This window comes from Ranitomeya imitator, chromosome 9 (genome assembly GCF_032444005.1).
Source record: "Ranitomeya imitator isolate aRanImi1 chromosome 9, aRanImi1.pri, whole genome shotgun sequence".
Classification (NCBI taxonomy): Eukaryota; Metazoa; Chordata; class Amphibia; order Anura; family Dendrobatidae; genus Ranitomeya; species Ranitomeya imitator.
In genome coordinates this window covers 12,996,720-13,015,508 of record NC_091290.1, presented here as the reverse complement: position 1 = coordinate 13,015,508, position 18,789 = coordinate 12,996,720, and the positions used below count along the sequence as shown (strand labels likewise).

At 45.3% G+C, this 18,789-nt stretch overlaps 1 protein-coding gene across 1 annotated transcript; it reads right to left on the bottom strand.

Annotated features, from left to right (window-relative positions):
* Positions 1-298: 298 nt before the first annotated feature.
* LOC138649090 (catalase) lies at positions 299-18,334 on the bottom strand. Its single transcript, XM_069739226.1, has 13 exons — positions 18,178-18,334; positions 13,488-13,659; positions 11,815-11,925; positions 11,604-11,734; positions 10,582-10,686; positions 6,561-6,686; positions 5,889-6,080; positions 5,647-5,799; positions 4,411-4,549; positions 3,622-3,752; positions 2,926-3,033; positions 1,620-1,706; positions 299-976 (listed from the first exon to the last, which is right to left on the bottom strand). The coding sequence occupies exons 1-13, from the start codon at positions 18,241-18,243 to the stop codon at positions 911-913; spliced, it is 1,587 nt and encodes a 528-aa protein (XP_069595327.1). The 5' UTR covers positions 18,244-18,334; the 3' UTR covers positions 299-910.
* Positions 18,335-18,789: the final 455 nt, after the last annotated feature.

Here is an 18,789-nt window from a genome sequence, read left to right as displayed (position 1 = left end):
TCTCACCTGTAATTAATTGTAACCTTAGAAAAGTAAGTCAGCTTCTTCTCTCTAAAGGAAATCCAAGACTTACAACTTCTTGTAGCTGTACACAGGACAAGTTGTAGCTTCATTAGTACCATTTTGGTACTGCTTTTTAGGAGGGTTTTTTGTTTGTTTTTTTAGGGGTGGCCTGGGAATAAAAACGGAAATAACGGCACTATTTTGGTTTTTTTTTGGTTATCCAGCTTATCTGACATCCAAGATGTCAACCATTTTTTAGGTTTAAAAAAAATAAAAAAAACCATCAATACATGGATTAACTGCATATGGGTTTATTGTAAAAACACAATTATATATTTTCCATTTGACATTGCCTTTCCAGTTACAGAAAACCCCCAACATTGAACAGAACAGATGGACGGCCGCCATATTGGTCACGTATACCGATATATTCCGCTAGCTAGGAGTATATAGCCCTGGTGAACTACACGTCCCATGAGACTTGTCACAAGGGTCATTCACTGCTGCGACGCTGCGTTTAAGTGCAATTATTGTGGCCATATTGAACTGCAATTAGAGAAGGCACGCAATGTAAACAAAGTGCTTATTAATAAAGTTATTGAAATGTCAGTTGTGTAAAGCTACAAGTTGTGCAGTGCGCCGATCGCTGGGTTCAATCAAACCAATCAATGGCAGCGCTGACCATTGCGCTGTATTACACGCTACCATTAGCTTTTCATTGTGCGATCATCGGATTAAGTGCTCGATAGCTCTGCCCAGGTATAAATCTGCTTATATTTTATAAAGAATCAATAATGAGGAGTCCAAGAATTGCAGTACATTCGATATGGTCTTATCTAAGCAATATGCTACAATTAAAATGGGAGGTAAAAATCTTGTGTACGGATCATCCTGAGGAAGACGTGGCCTACAGGTTGGACTTGTCCTTTGCAGTTGTGTAGGAGGAATGCTGGGTGTAGGTCTTCACAACTTTCTGCAGAAACGTAAAAGAAAAATAAAAAAAAGTTATATTAAGAAGGGGTTTTCCAGGCTTCTGATAGGACCTATACTCAGGATAGAAGATCGGTGGGGGTCCGGCACCCCCACAGGAGCAGATTCCAGTTCTACCAGCAGCTGGATGTAAACATTAATGGAGCAGGATGGAACAGCACCACACAGTGTAATGGCCATTCCCAGGTACTGCAGCTTAGCACCAAATGAAATTAAAGGGAATCTGTCAGCAGGTTTTTGCTATGTAATCTGAAGACAGCAGGAGATGGAGGCTGAAACATAGAATTCAGGGATGTGTCACTTGTGAAAGTGCTTATTAACTGAAGGATTTATCACTAAGATTGCACATATGTGCAGATGGCAGCAGCAATTACATTTATTCACTTGCCACCACCTTTCAGAATGGAGAGATTTGCGACCAGACCGAAGGCTTGCTAAACGAGGGTGTGGCTTCAGTGACAGTACATTTAGCCTAATGGGATTATTCGCCAGCATATAAACACCTCTGATGCTGCCTATAATTTAGGATGAAGCTCTGGTTTGTTTTATATAAGACCTCCCTGGTCACTAAATTAACACAGCACTTAAAAAGCACTGCTCCGACTCGTCATAGAAGGGGTCATTACCTTAACGTGGCCTTCTGCGTTGTACTTGTTCAGCAGAGCTTCAATACCGCCGCCATATTTGGGGTCAACATCAGAGAAATTTTTCACCTGGAAGGAGAGAAATGAAGCTGCAATAAGCAGTGGGATTTAAGGGCACTTCAGCCATAAGCCACAACAGGTTTTATAGGCAGTAATGCAGATACTTTTATCATTGGGTTCATAGTAGAGCAAACAGATTCACAGACCCCTGATGCAGCAGTGGTGTCCATACTCCATGGATTCTGGACAGAAATGCTGCAAACCAACATGTACCTGCTGGGATTCTCGGCACCGAATCTGACCGATAGGCCCAGCATGAAGTCATGCATGCATCAGACCACAACTATTATCCACACCGGTCCTGCGAGTCAGAAGAGGTGCCGGGGATTCCAGAAATTTGGAGGAGTGCAGAACTTCCAGCTGGCAGATGCAGACCACCGATGTGGCCGCTGCAATGGGGTCTTAGGAATTAATCCACATCTCAAGTTTATGTTGTTCCTGAGGTTGTCATATCACAACTCATCCCCATTAACCCTGATAAATGGGTTACATAGAGTCTGCATCCTGCCAACCTGCAGATTTTGCAAGCGTCAACTACAGCAGCCGAAAGTTATCGTGGGGACCATTTCATGTCCTGAAATTTCACAACAAAATAACATACAGGCCAGGTTTCTTATAATACACCTCTTTTCAGTGATTAAGCAATGATTCTGTTGTACCTAGAAAAAAAAAAAATTAACTTCTGGCTCACCTGGTAAACATTGGTTTAGTTTACACAGTGCAGGCAAAAACAGCATTGTGTGAATAAAGCCCAACTATAGATCGCCTTGTTCCAATTCTTAAAGGGAAGGTTCACATGACTGTACAGTGATGACATTTTTATAGTCAATATTACTGCTGCAAGTTGAGGCCACATGTGTGGCTGAACCAGCAGTTTTCTATATGCTATGATGCCAGTAATTCAGAATCACAAGACTTGCACTTGGGCTGGGACTTACAGTTCTAAATGGATGAGAACATATGCACAATATGCCATTGCAAGAATTAGCGCCAATGCATGCAGTCCTGAATTAAAGCCAACCTTATCAGAAGTCAAGGAACCTAGCTTTTACGGGTTTGCCTGGCGTCGCTCACTTCCGGAGGGGAGTGAGAGCAGATTAGATCACATTCACAGACTAGAACAAGTGCATGAGTCTCGGCAAGTAACTGTAGGTGTTTAGTGAGCGTCTGAAGAGTAGGGTTTAATTTTTCAGAATTGCGTATCACAATGAGGTCGATGTATACTCACAACTCTCTTCTGGATAAACACTTGGGCGTCCTTCAGGTGTCCAGCGATGTTTGCACACAGACGCTGGCGCTCTTCCTCGCTCAACACTTTGTTGAAAAAGTCACGGACCTGAAGAGGAAAAACAAGCAGCAAATCAGGAACAGACGCTGCATAGGTTATTTCACCATAGTGTCACTAGGAGGCAGTAGACTAAACGTATAGGCATCAATGGAGGCATAAAATCTCAGGGCCCGGGGCGCAACATCCTCTGAAGTATTAAAAAGGCTACAATGTTAATCAATAGGTGAGAACAGATCCATCTGAGGCTGCTGTGTGCACGTATGGGGTAAATCTCCTATTACATTATATGCTATAACCACACACAGACCATATAGTTTTTAACTGCATGCAGTGGCTTCCAGATGCAGCAGAAATCCACAGTGAGATGTGGCAGCGATTGAATGACTTACTGAAAAAAAATGGCGCCAAGCTCGTCATACGAAACGCGACTTTGGCACGAAAGTCACGTACCGCATGGCCGACCCTACACAGGGATCGGGTCGGGTTTCATGAAACCCGACTTTGCCAAAAGTCGGCGACTTTTGAAAATGAACGATCTGTTTCGCTCAACCCTAGCCACCACGTGAGGGTAATTGTAGCAGCTCTTCTGGAAAGACACGAATTCACGGCTCCATGTAATGTATGACAGCTCCTCACCTGGGAGACGTTGTCATCATCCGAGCTATTATAGCGAGACACGTCTGCGGACACACGGAACCGGGATTCTCGGGCAGAAGGCTGAGCGTCCGGAGCAGAGAAGCTGTTCGGGTAATAATTTGGAGCTCCAGCTTAAAGAAATTAAAGAAAAAAAAAAAAAAAAGTAATGAGACAGGACAGGTTGTAGGAAAATGATCTAAAAAACACACAGGTGCCATAGTTTCCCCAGAGCTGACCAACAAGGTGACAAAAGCCACCAGAACCCAGTTGCAGATTTGTTGGGGGATTTTATCGTACGCATTGCAGAGGGCAAAAACTGCAGCATAAAAGGAGAATGTCGCACTGCAGGTTAATTTCCATTGTGAGTGCATGAGAAAATCTCACCAACTATAATCAAAACACCGGAGCGTTTATACCGGAAAATCCAGACATAAAATCCACAGTGCAATCACCATGTATGAACAAAGCCTTGGAAAGTAGCAGTAATTTGAGTCAATGTGGATCCATCAGATCTATGCGAGGGCAGCATATTGCAGCTCCTGATAACCAAAATAAATTAATGATTGACAGCCACGTGATCTGGGCGCGGGGAGGGAGTGGCTCACTGAGAAAAGAACTTTACTGTGACGACCTTACTTTGGGGGTCTAAATATCTGCCGACAGGTTCCTTTTAATGCACTTATCTGACAAACAACAGGACATCAAAATTTGTAATTTGGAAGGGACAAGGGATTATTGTTATGGGGGTGGATGAGGGGCGACACTTGGTGGAAGAGTGTGCACACATACCCTGGTTGTCAGAGAAGCACATGGGTCCATCCCGTTGGTAATTGGCCACACGAGCCTTGTAGGGGCAGTTCACGGGCAACTGTAGGTAGTTGGCGCCCAAGCGGTGCCTGTGTGTGTCTGGGTAGGAGAAGAGACGACCCTGGAACAAATCATAAATCAGGTTAAAAGCATATATCCTACAAGTTAGGACTCGGGAAGGGAGGGGGGGGGGGGGTAAGAGATGACAACATTTATAAAAGTTGGTGACTATCAGAAGTGTGAAGGACAAATTTATACTGCATGTCATTTCTTGCACCTTAGAGGGTCTCCCCTGCCAGGATGCATGCACTATCTGCAGGTAGCAGTAGCCGTGGTATGTGCCACACACACACACACGTCAAAGTAAGAGAAGCAATACGAACGATTATGGCAGAGGAGAATCTCTAGTACAGACATCTGCATTAGAATGGGCTTTTTTTTTTCTGGACAGCTGCAGGAAATCTCTAAATTGGCTTTACTAACAACTACTTCCATGCCATACACCGTTTATTGCAATGACTGCTTTACGCAAAGTGTATTACTGGGCACTCAACACCGCAGCTGTCGCTACGTCTGTATTTGGTAGGAAGACACCCCCTTTTTATACAAGGTTTTTACACAAGGCCTTCATAGGGGAAATCAATCACACAGTGTCTATTGAAATGAATGGGCTGCATATACTGCTCTCTCATGCCAGGTCCTTGCATTCACTCAATAAGGCTTTAACATTGACTTTGCCTACTTGGCAAACATTGAACAACTTTAAAAAGGGTGGTCTAGTTTGAAAACACTAAAGGATTTAAGCCTGTGTCACTTTAAAAGGATTTTGACCATCTAAGACATTTGTCTTGTACTCGAGAATCCGCCATTACTGCCCAATAGGTGCATGTGCCCCCTATTGTGAGAATGGGGCGCACAGGTGCAGCCTGCCATTATTTACTAACCCAGGTAAGGTTATGTCTATGGAAACATTAATATTGTGATTTCCTGCAACAGAGTTGCAAAGGTTTCCAAATGTGCTTGATTTTCTCTCAAACTTCGATGCAATTTGCGCACGACTGATGAGAAAGAGGTTACGTGAAATTTGCACAGATATCTTTAGTTGTGACTTGTCTGAGAATTGCGGCCATGCAGCCTCCTCCTAAACACAAACCTGCAGAACTTTGGAAAGTGATCGCTGCAAAATAGACAAAACAAAAAAACACCATCAGGGCTCACCTGCAACATTTTATCCGGGCTCGGCTCTATTCCAGGAGGCATGTTACTTGGGTCAAAGGCAATCTGCTCCACTTCTGCAAAGTAGTTGGCTGGGTTACGGTTCAGAACCATCTTCCCCACGGGGATTAGGGGGTAATCCCTGTGAGGCCAGATCTGAAAAAAAGAGCGTAGAGCGAAAAACATCCAGATTCCATCAGGAGCTCTGTAAATGGTTCAGTCAGATCGCAGAGGGTACTGCTCACCTTAGTCAAGTCAAAAGGATTGAATGGGTATCTCTCCGCCTGCTCGAAGGTCATGACCTGGATATAGAAGGTCCAGGATGGATAGTTCCCATTGGCAATGGCTTCATACAAGTCATGGATTCCATAGTCTGGATCTGCAGCTGCCAAGCGATTGGCTTCCTCCACGGTCAGATTTCTGATGCCCTGATCAGTCTAAAAAGGAACGCACTTAAAAACGTTACATCATTGTCTGCGGAGGACGATAAATATCCGGTATGTACAGTCCATCCCCCCCCCCCCCATCATGGTTCCTTCTATAACTGACTGCTTACGATCTACTCATAGCTCTAAAATGCCCTAAACTGCTCAGTGCCTGAATATAGGGGAATGCAGCAGGTCATTTGCAAGATTGCCGCCACTGTGGGAGGTTTAGACTCGTCTACTGTTTAATATCAGTAGTGGTGATGAGCGAACATTCTTGGATAAGGTGTTATCTGAGCATGCTCAGGTGCTAACCACATGTCTTCAGCGTTCTCGAAATATTTGTTTGATGCCAGTACCTATCATTTTAGTGATTAGTCGGCCCTTATGAGCCACCGGCAGATAACACATCCTGGTAAGAATATTGCACCAAATTACACTGCAGACCCGCACATAATAGACACTACATGCACAGCGACTGTCAGGACGGACCTTGTAATGGAATTTGCAATACACGGGCTCATCTTTGGCGTTGACCAGTTTGAAGGTGTGAGAGCCGTAGCCGTTCATGTGTCGGTGGCCGTCAGGAATCCCGCGGTCGGAGAACAGGAAGGAGACCTGAGAGGTAATGATATATAGCAGCGATTAGATGGCGGCTCCTCGGGTGTGCAGACATTTGTATATTTTATGGATCCCTCCTACAACACGCCGAGGGCAAATCTGGAGAAGATCCTGAATATTAAAAAGGAAGCACAAATCCGTCCAAAGGAGCCTCCGCCCGTCCTACGGCAGAGGTTACAAGCAGCAATAACCAACGATAAGCTGCTGTATAAAAAGCCAATAAATGTGAGCGCTGCATAATCCTGGAGCAGGATCGAGAAAAGCTGTGCTAAAAAAAAAAAAAAAAAAAATTCCTACCGCCATACACAGCCTTAGTAGGGGCAACAGAAGCAATAGAAAATCTGACACTGATGGTCACATCATAGTGTAACCATAGGGGGCAGCCCCAAAAAGATGCCGCCAGGACCATCGGATCGGTGCCGGAATGGCTGGTAAAAACCGCCATTGACGGAAGTCAGACTGCAACAGTGTCCAGAGCAGAAACTTTTGCAAGAGAACATTACTGAAAGCGGTCCATTAAAATTACCCGAGCAAAGATCATGTGCCATAATATATTATACACATATATATGTACACATATGGTTGCGAGGGCTGGACTGGCCATCAGGCACTTCTGGCAAATGCCAGAAGGGCCGCTGCCAGCGGCGCCAGCGCAGACTCACCCCCCACCCACATTCAACTATACAGGCATCTATGACGGCAGTACAGTTGAATGCAATGATGGAGGAGAGAGCGTCCACTGTTGCTCCCTCTCCCATCATTCCCTGCTCTGCCTGCCTCTGACACTGGGGGTGCGCGATGACGTCATATCATCACGCACCTGCTGTGTGTCGGTCAGACTGCAGCTGCTGAGACCAGAGCCGGGAGCAGCGCGGGGCACGAGGAGAGGTGAGCAGAGTTTTTTTGTTTTTTTAAATATATCAGTGAGTGATAACTGGATTGTGGGGCAATGGTGGGGTGGCTGCATTACATTCTAGGGGGGGTGGGCTGCATTACATTCTGTGGGGGCTGTATTACATTCTATGGGGGGGGGGGGGCTGTATTACATTCTATGAGGGGGCTGTATTACATTCTATGAGGGGGCTGTATTATTCTCTGGAGTGGCATCATACTATATGTGGGCTGCATTATACTGTATCGAGGACTATGGGAAATACATTATACTATATGAAGAACTATGGGGTAAATTATACTATGGGAAGTGATTTGTACTACATGGAGTGTATTATACCATATGGAGGACTGAGGAGTGTGTTAATATATGGAGGACTGAGGAGTGTATTATACTATATGGAGGAGTGAGGAGAAGAATTATACTATACTATATGGAGGACTGAGGAGTGCATTATACTATATGGAGGAGTGAGGAGAAGAATTATACTATACTATATGGAGGACTGAGGAGTGCATTATACTATATGGAGGACTGAGGAGTGCATTATACTATATGGAGGACTGAGGAGTGCATTATACTATATGGAGGACTGAGGAGTGCATTATACTATATGGAGGACTGAGGAGTGCATTATACTATATGGAGGACTGAGGAGTGCATTATACTATATGGAGGACTGAGGAGTGCATTATACTATATGGAGGACTGAGGAGTGCATTATACTATATGGAGGACTGAGGAGTGCATTATACTATATGGAGGACTGAGGAGTGCATTATACTATATGGAGGACTGAGGAGTGCATTATACTATATGGAGGACTGAGGAGTGCATTATACTATATGGAGGACTGAGGAGTGCATTATACTATATGGAGGACTGAGGAGTGCATTATACTATATGGAGGACTGAGGAGTGCATTATACTATATGGAGGACTGAGGAGTGCATTATACTATATGGAATACTGAGCAGTGTATTATACTATATGGAGGACTGAGGAGTATTATACTCTATGAAGGACTGAGGAGTGTATTATACTATATTGAGGACTGAGCAGTGTATTATACTATATGGAGGACTGAGGAGTGTATTATACTATATGAAGGACTGAGGAGTGTATTATACTATATTGAGGACTGAGCAGTGTATTATACTATATGGAGGACTGAGGAGTGTATTATACTATATTGAGGACTGAGCAGTGAATTATACTATATGGAGGACTATGAGGAGTGTATTATACTATATGGAGGACTGAGGTGCACATTATAATATGTGGAGGACTATGGGGTGTATTATTAATCAGATAAATTTTTATTAAGGAAAATCAATGATAACAAATGACATCAAGCTGTTATTCACAGATAATCATATATTTTATGAACATAACTCCCCCCCCCCCCTTTTCCCTCCCCGTCCCCCCCCTTCGAGACCCCTTTAATGCTTTCCCAAATTCCCATCTGAAATTCCTTCCCCAATTCAAATACAATTGTTTAGTATGATCATCATCTATACCATTATGCATCATCCCCACAATTCTAATCCCATTCTATCCATGGCTGCCAAGTCTTTTGAAATACATTAGTTTATTTCTCTTAGTATAGATACTTTTTTCGAATAAAATTATATGATCCGCCTGCGTAAGAAAGTCTCGTCTAGTCGGAGGCTCCTCCCTGATCCAGAACCGAGCTATCAATTTCCTTGCTATGAATAACAGTCTAGCAATCGCCAGTTTAACCATAGATACCGCTGCTATTTCTTCCACATAACCTAATATACAGACCAAAGGGTCTCTGGGAATGACGCACCTATATATCAATTCAATACAACTGTCCAGAAGGCAGACAATCTAGGGCAGTGCCACAGCATGTGTAACATGTCTGCCTGTTCCTGCGAACATCGTGGAATGGGGTGTATTATACTAAACAAGCAAAATGCTGCCTATTCATCGAGTGATTGGATTGTTTATGAGGGAACAGACATCCTTGTTCTCGGCAGCACATCGCCGGTGTAAACTGTAGTTGTGCTGCTGATAACATGATACTGTATGGGGACAGATTGATCTAATTGTGATTGTTCTGTTCCCTTCATTCTTTCTCAGTTGGTGTAAAGAGGCCGGGAAACAAGCGAACGACTTCAGTATTGTCAATCACACTCGTTTAGTGGCCTGAGATCAGCGCATGTAAATACAGCAGAAATGCTTTGCAGGGAGACCAGGCAAGGATGATGACAGTTGTAGATAGCACTATTCCCAGGCGCCGGGTACTAACTCTGCTGCTTTTCCCAGCCGCCAGAGCATTTAATTCTGGTATGTGTAATGATGTTTAGGGTTGATGTCAGCTGTGTAATGTCAGCTGCTATCAATCCCTGGTGTAAGTAATAGAGAGGTGTCTATCAGACACCTCCACTACTAGCCCAGACCTGGTGAGACCCAGCGACTCTGAAGAGCGGTGACGGTAGTAACAATACCGCTCTTCAGTCGCCGAGCTCAGCGCAAGACCCGGAATATCTGAAGAGCGGTGACGTTACTGATGTCACCGCTCTTCAGAGTCACCGGATCTCGTGCTGCGCAGCGGAACCAAAAGTGGCTGCAGGCAAAGTGTATGGAGCATCAGAATGAGGTTCCACAATCCCTTCATTATCTACGAGATCCAGTTATGTAGGTAAAGTAGCGGCTTTTCTTGGTACTGCAACTAAAAGCAATAAATAGGACCGAGCTCTAATGCTGGATACAGCTGTGATTATATGGTATGTAGTCGTGTTACTCTCCCCTCGCTTCTTGTAACCTACAAGTGTACAGAGATGTTATACAGTCACCATGTGACAAGTGGGCGTGTAACTTCAAATGCCAGGGCTGAATTTTAGTACCAGTCCGGCCCCAGTTGCTAGAGTAGAGGCCATTTTTCCCTCTTTTTCCAAAAGGGAAAACGAAGAAGGTTTTTAAAGTCCAAACATCCGTCTAGTGCCAACAAGGCTGGTAATGATGGTCACCTACCTGGTGGAGAGATTCAGGACGCAGCGCCCAGAAATCCCACACCATGTCAGGGTCTTTCATGTGAGTCTGGGGGTTTCTCTTCTGAGAGTGGATGAATGATGGGAACTAGATGCAGAAAAAAAAAAAATATATACATATATTAAAAACAAAAAAACATACAGAAGCCACTGCTAGTTCTCCATAGATCCCCATGTCCTTAAAGCCATTTCAACAAGACCAGGGTGATCAGCAGCCATGAACCCCCGGCACCACTCATCTCTGGGGTAAACTAGGAATCAAGAGACATTAGGTTGTCAGCAGACCCAGTTGAAGTCGATGGGACCTGCGGAAAATACTGTACGGGGCCGTTTAATAATGAGGCTATGTTCACACTCTGCGGATTTTGCTGCGGATCCGCAGCGGATTTGAACGCTGCGGATCCGCAGCAGTTTCCAATGAGTTTACCTTACAATGTAAACCTATGGGAAACAAAAACGCTGTGCACATGCTGCGGAAAAAAACGCACGGAAACGCTGTGGATTACATTCCGCAGCATGTCACTTATTTTCTGCGGATTTTCACCTGCTCCAATAGGAAAATGCAGATGAAAATCCGCATAAGAATCCGCAGTAAAAACCGCGACAGGTTTTCACTGCGGATTTTGGAATTCCGCTACGGAAAAATCCGCAGTGGAATCCGCAAAGTGTGCACATAGCCTGAACCATCGTTTCAAGGAAAAGAAAGAGCCATGAATAATATACAGATCCAGCCGGTAATGGAGGAAAGCTGTGATCACGTACATTTATAGTCTCAGGATTTATACAGCAAGACTGGAGATTTGCAGCCATCAATGGACAAACTGTGGCAATCTAGCAAGTACTGTACTACTACTCCTACCCAGCAAGTGGCTGATGGGCACTGTCCTACTGCCCCCCCAGTAATGAAAATCTCAGGGTGAAGCTTATAGGGATGGTTCTTACAGTACCAAAGCCTGTTAGCTGTAGACATGTCGGAAGGGGAACACGTCCTTTAAGAAAACTCACCAACATGGCATCACGGATGAAAAAAATTGGGGTGTTATTTCCAGTCAGATCCCAGTTTCCATCTTCTGTGTAGAACTTCACAGCGAACCCACGGGGGTCCCGCACGGTGTCCGACGAGCCGGATTCTCCAGCTGTAAATGAAGAAAAAAAAAAATCTTGAAGACAATTTCTTTAAAACCTCCCAGAAACAGACACAAGATAAGACTCTCACCAACAGTGGAGAAGCGCACGGCGATCGGGGTCCTCTTCCCAATGTGCTCAAATACTTTGGCCTTGGAATATTTCGAGATGTCGTGAGTCACCTCAAAGTAGCCGAACGCCCCTGGAAAAAAGGAAAAAATAATAATTGATCTTGTCCCCATCATGTAATCCCAAAAGTGATCTTAGGTATGCAAGATTGGAACTCCGGAAATCAGTGGACGAACATACATACAACGAAATAGTGGAAACCGCTAACGTTTTGGCATCATAATCTTCGAACATGTGATAAACATGCAAACCATGACATATGGTAATGTTTTGTAGCTGATTATTTGTGTTATGTGATGTGTATGTAAATTAACTGTTTTGCATAATTGTAAGAACATTGATGAGAACTGGATACCAATGGCAGACCTCTCGGATTTTCAAAGAGGCCAAATTGTTGGTGCTCGCATGGCAGGCGCTAGTGTAAGAGAAAGTGCCCGAATGCTTGGCGTGTCAAGAGGTTCTGTCTCCAAAGTAATGACTACGTTTGAAAGAAGGAAAAACGTCTGCAAAGCACAGGTCCGGCCGAAAGTCAAAGTTGACTGAGAGACCGTCGGACTCTAAAGCGAATTGTGAGAGGATCGCAAGACCACGGCTCTGAAAATCACTGCTGAGCTCAATGAACACCTACAGAACCCAGTTTTCACGAAAACTGTTCGTCAGAAGCTGCACAAATCTGGATTCCACGGAAGAGCTGCAATTAGAAAACTGCTGCTCTCAATGACAAATGTTTCCGAGCGTTTAGAGAGGTGTACCTCCAGAATTGGTCCCTAGAGCAGTGGAAACATGTGATATTCTCAGACGAATCATCGTTTACTTTATTTCCGACCTCCGGCCGAGTGTACGTTTGGAAACGTTTCAAGATTTCCTTCGTTTTGCACAAGGTGCTGTAATCATTATGTGTGTAGGTGATTAAATTATCACCTGTGCAGTACAAGGAAATCCTGAAAACATGACCTGTTTGCAGCCCTTGAGGATTGCAGTTTGACACCTCTGATCCAGACTACCTTCTCCCAACCATAAAACATGGCGGAGATTTTGTGATATCTGGGGTGCTATTTCGTGGAGATCCGCCGGGCCAATGATATCCCTTCATGGAAGAATTAACAGCCGAGATTATTTAGGTATTTTGGGCAACAAGTGCATCCAATGGTTCAAGCACTGTTCCCGGAGGGGAACGCCATCTTTCAGATGATAATGCACCAATTCATACAGCTAGAATCGTTAAAGCATGGCACGAGGAACATTCTAAAGTTGAGCATCTCATCTGGCCCCGACAGTCCCCAGACCTCAACATTATTGAGCATTTATGGTCGATTTTAGAGATTCTAATTAGACGTCGATTTCCGCCGCCATCGTCGCTCAAAGAACTGGAGGGTGTTTTAACTGCAGAATGGGCTAAAATTCCTTTGGAAACAATTCACACCTTGTATGAATCCATACCTCGGAGAATTGAGGCTGTAATCGCCGCAAAAGGTGGACCTACACCATATTACACTAACTTTTGTTGAGGTTTCCATTATTTTGATACATACAAATTTTTTCAATTAATTTTATTTTTTATTTTTTTAAATTGGCGCTCACTGTGATTTATATAATTTTATGCATACATCACGGCTTCTAGATGTGCGCTCTTACCGGCTCCTTTGGCGTGCACCACTCTCTCAGGGATCCTCTCCCGGTCAAAGTGCGCCATCTCATCGGTGAACACCACATCCTGGACCAGCAGCGGCCCGCGGGGTCCGACCGTCAGAAGATTCAGCTTATCACATATTGGATTCCCCCCACCTGTCGTCAGGACATCCGGTTTCTGAGAGAACATAGAAATCATGGAGTTATATCCACTGTGGGAAGACAGAAGCTTGCGTCATGTAGACCCTCATCAGATGGGCGCTCACTGGGCAGCAGGACCCTTATTCCTCTGATAGGTGGGACCCCAATTGTAAAACATTTACCGCACATCCCACAAATCTCTATGGTGGAGAGAACTAGAAATGCGTTGGATTTTTTTAATTTTTTTTTAAAGATAAGCCATTTAAGATCTGACCTAAATCCAGACACGACACCCTGCCAGGACCTCCAGGCATTGCATAATCTGGAGATGGCTCCGATCATGGGATACTGCAGCCGCCAAGTAAAATTGCTGATCTGAATGGTTTACACTAAAGTCAAGGCCTGAGATCTTGTGACCGAGTGTTACAAAGGCTTCCATTTACTGCTGCGCAGGTTACAACAGCCGTGTTACAGATATAGGGCAGCCCATTGCCAAAGCCACACACTGCAACTTAGCTGTAAATTCCCTGCAGCTCCCCCACAGGAGAAGTGAAGCATTACACATCACCAATGAGATCAATAGGCTGGCCGTGCAATTTGTGCCCATGTCACAGGAGGAATTCGGGTGGTCTTTGGTGCTTCTTTCTAAAGTGTCGATTCTTGCAAATTCTGATTTGTGTACCCAGTTTTGACTTTTCTTCAACCCCCTGGCGAGCCAATGCAGATGCTCTGGAGTCCTTCCACAGGCTGCTCTCACAAGACCTCTGCAGCCGCAAGACATAATGGCATCACCGCAATTACAGCACGTAACGGCTGAGACCAGTGATCGGCTGCAGCAGTCGTGAGCTGGCAGCTTGTCCTAGGGAATGCTGGAGCATCCTGCACCTCCCCTCCACCCCAGAAATCTGACAACCCCTTCAAGATCTGTCCTGCCTTATACCCTAATCAATGGAGTACATATACAACTACTGTATATGATGCACACGCGAGAAAATTATATATATATATATACACACACACACACACACTCTACAGACCCCCATGGCTTCCACGTATGCCAAAATTGCCCTTTGGTGGATAAAGGTATCAACTTATTTCTACCGTACAGACGAGTATAGCTTGCATCCCCATATGACACATGCATATACTGTAGCACAGCTCAGGGGTATAACAGTCAGGAATGAAGACTCCGATGTGATGTTCATAAAGCTTTACAGCCGCAGCCGTGGTGCAGGGGTCTTGTAGAACAGAGGGGCAGTCAAGGGGTCATCTCTTTACAACTAAGGGTCACATGCATATGAAACTTCAGCGAGAAGTCCCAAAATCACTGTATATTAAGTATTCCACTGTCTGACTCCAACTAATAGCTGGCACAGATGTGAGTTACTGCAAGAGTCAATTATTCAACATCACACAGACAGGACAAACCCCTCAGGCTCCGTTCTGCAGCCGTGGAAGTGAGATTCTGGCTGATAGTCATGAGACAAGATCTATAGTCACCTGACTGGTTGCTGGGGACTGTGCAGTCACTCAGTGAGCCACCGGCCAGCCCAGTCGTGGGGACGCTCAGTAAGCCCCCGGCCAGCCCAGTCGTGGGGATGCTCAGTGAGCCACCGGCCAGCCCAGTCGTGGGGACGCTCAGTGAGCCCCCGGCCAGCCCAGTCGCGGGGACGCTCAGTGAGCTCCCGGCCAGTCCCTGCCAGCATAGAATTACATACAGTGCCGGTCTCTAAATAAAAGGATAAAAGGTCGCCTGCACCTCCACCTTTATAACAGCCGGCAGTGATATTTGTGAATCTTCCCCAACTGCATTTTTGTTCTGCTCTTTTTGCCTCCTATACGTTTCCACTTTGTGACTGTGCACCATGCTTTAGCCTGTGCATTCGCCTGCAGGAAATCTACTGCATTTTACAGTGACCAAAGAGTACAACACTTAGAAAGCTCATGCACAAGTTGGGGAAAAAAAACAAAAAAACAAAAACAAACAAAAAGACTAAGGAGTAAATTAACAAGAGCAAGTCCATTTATGTTATGCATGCAGGTGCAACTTTCACCATTTGCAGAAAGTGCTGGGGAGCTTTTTTTGCACCATTTTTTTGCAGGAAGAACGACAGCAGGACCGGAGCACCAGGACAGGATGTTTGGGGAAACTTGGCTTTAGAGTCCAGGCATTCCCTGAGGTTTTAGTGTCGGAGGAGCTGAGTGAAGGAGGTTTGCAAGGCTCTAATCCGGCAACCACTGACTAATGACAAGAGTTCTGCAGACACTAGGAGGGGTCCTCTAGTCTGTTCCCTGGCGGTAGAGGTCAGGATAGGGCGAGGAATGGAGAGGGTCGAACATGTTGGATTTCAATGTGTCTGATCTGTCTGTTCTCCCAGAAGAAATGTCACCGCCTGGGAGAAGGGTCAGGCATCAGCTCATTGCTCTTCTGCCTATGGAGAACACATGGCTGCTCGGTAGAGCGGAGCGTGCATGTATATGTGCATGGTCAGGAGGTTACCAGTGTTCATCCTTCTGTTAACTTGGTAGTTATCTTTCTAACAGGCAACAGGCTTGCTGACTGTTTCCAAAAGTGATCTCCTAGCTGCTAAAAGCAGACAACTCGCCCTCCACCCCCCAAAAAAAATTAAAAATAATAATATAGGTCCATTATTCTAGTCTGGCTTCTCTTCATAATTTCCTGTACTATGTGCACGAGTTCTGGTAGATTTCCCCAGGACGTTACCTGCTGCCAATAAAAGCAAGATAAACAATCAAGAACGATCTGCGTGAGAAGAGCAAACAGCGCGGAGGGCACAAAAGTCAAAACAACAACGGCTACAGGGCCAGAGTCCAGAAAGAGCACGATCCAGTCCCAAGTCTGCGGGAATAATCAGCAGCACCTAATGCCAGCGTGATCTGCAGATCATCACCACTCCCATCCCGATTATTGGAATGTATCCACTGCAAAATTACAGCAGCGGAAGAACTGATGCAAAATCCTCACACCCCCCTCCCCAAAAAAATAAAAAGCCCCCTGCAGGGTTTGATGCAGAAATCCATGGTAATAGATCTGCAATGTAACCTTGCGGTGCATAAAATACTGGTTAGATAACATTGGACACATCAGGATCAGGTCTCCAGCGAAGCTTTACAGATAACGCAGCCAAAGTCCAAACCGCTGCACAGATGACACGATGGATACGGGGAGGATCGCTGGTATCGCGGTCACTGCTCCCAGTATCACCAGAGCCCGGCCTGCACCTTACACTGCAATGATGACTTCGCTGTGACCCTGTTCACTATAATGGGGGTTGTCAGCTCCTAACAGAAAAAAAACAAAAACATTTTTTTCTACATTTTTTTCGGACAGAATCTGCGACACTTAAGTGAACTGAGCTTATGGGGGCTGTGTAATTTATACCACGCGTTTCAGGCTCTGCTAGCTCCCCCAATAAGGGCGGCTTCACAGGGTTCCTGCACAGACAGCAATGGTGGCTCTCCTGACCCGGAACACAGGCGTATGGACTCATCACTCAGATCGGCAGACCGGTGACCAGAACCTTTAATTCTCCAACTGTAGCAAAATTACAACTCCTGCCATAAACAGTCATGGACCGGCCAGCCATGCTGGGAGTTGTAGTTTTGCAAGAGTTGATCAAGAATCTAAAAAAAAAAAAAACAAAAAAAAAAAACCCTTCTTTTCAGATTGAACACTGAACACCCTGATGGACAATTCATTATTGCATTTACGCGTTTGTTTTTTGTGTCCATTTTTTAACCATTTTCTTCATTTGCGCCTTATTCTTTTAGACGGATTGCAGATGCTTTTTTGTCAATTCCTCAATTGTTACTTTTTAAAAAAAAATTGCAACTTTTTTTGCACAAAAATACTGAGTGATTTTATGTCCATGACATTTTCTATGCCATTTTTGTGCCACTGTAGCGGAACAGAAGACGTTTTGTACTAAATAGTTGCAAAAAGAAGAAGAAAAAAAAAAAAGTTTTTATTTTTGCACAAAGCAAGATGCATTCTGTTTTGCAAACGATGAATTGGGCGTTTCCATCCTGCTATAGATCACGGGCCGGCTGGAGCGGTGGCCAGGTGACAGGTCACCAGGCAGCCTCACTTATGCAAATGAGATGCAACTGTAGCAAAACCTCAGCTCTCAATATTCTGGACACTCACATTGAGCTACCATTTTTTTTTTTTTTACTGCAATATTTTGGACTAGAAACAACAAAAAGTGTAACCTGTGAGCACATCAAGCTGATACACTTCCAGGTGCAAAGGAGAAGGGTCACATTCACTGGCAGCAAGCAGAGATCTAGAAAACCCCAATAACCGAGACCTAAAGGAGCCTGCATCATCATACTGCAGCCCCCATCAGAGTCCTGCTGTTACACAACTGCACAGCATGCTGGGACTTGTAGTTTGGCAGCAGCTGGAGATTTCTAGCGCTATAGCACAAGCTGTAACCCCTGACACGTACGTCACAGCAGTGCACATACAGGAGTGTACACACAGCGCGGGGGACGCCGGATAATACCCGCAGGGCGCGGTGAGGCCGGATACCTGGCTGCCCCGGTTCTCCTTCCACAGCTTCATCTGGTCCGCGCTCTTCTCCCGCTGATCCGCCATGTTCGCCCCGCGGCGCGCACTGACTGCAGGCGCCGAGCGGAGGCTGCGCACATAAATACCGAGCAAGGGCGCCCCGCCCACTACTGCAGGATGACGCGCTGATTGGGTGAGAGCGCTGGGAGTAGTGAGCGCTGATTGGTGGAGGAGAGATAGTTACGCGGGGAGATCGGAGACGAGAGAAATAACGTACAAAGGTCGCGACTGACACATTCCAGATGGAAGGAGGAAGAGAGAGGGAGAGGGAGGAGAAAAGGAGAGAGGGAGGAGAAAAGGAGAGAGGGAGGAGAAAAGGAGAGAGGGGGAGAAAAGGAGAGAGGGAGGGAGAGAGAAAGAGAGAGGGGGGAGAAAAGGAGAGAGGGAGGAGAAAAGGAGAGAAAAACAGAGGAGAGAGGGGGAGAAAAGGAGAGAGGGAGGGAGAGAGAAAAAGAGAGGAGAAAGGGAGAGAGAAAAAGAGAGAGGAGTAGAGAGAAAAATAACGTACAAAGGTCGCGACTGACACATTCCAGATGGAAGGAGGGAGAGAGAGAGAGGGAGGAGAAAAGGAGA

Excerpts from the sequence above, each read along its gene's own strand:
- LOC138649090 (XM_069739226.1), bottom strand. The coding sequence starts at position 18,243 with ATGGCGGATCAGCGGGAGAAGAGCGCGGACCAGATGAAGCTGTGGAAG. Across the intron at positions 11,926-13,487 it reads GGTGCACGCCAAAGGAGCCG|GGGCGTTCGGCTACTTTGAG; the intron begins GTAAGAGCGCAC and ends CCTTTTTTCCAG. Across the intron at positions 6,687-10,581 it reads GTCCTGAATCTCTCCACCAG|GTCTCCTTCCTGTTCTCCGA; the intron begins GTAGGTGACCAT and ends ATTACCTCTCAG.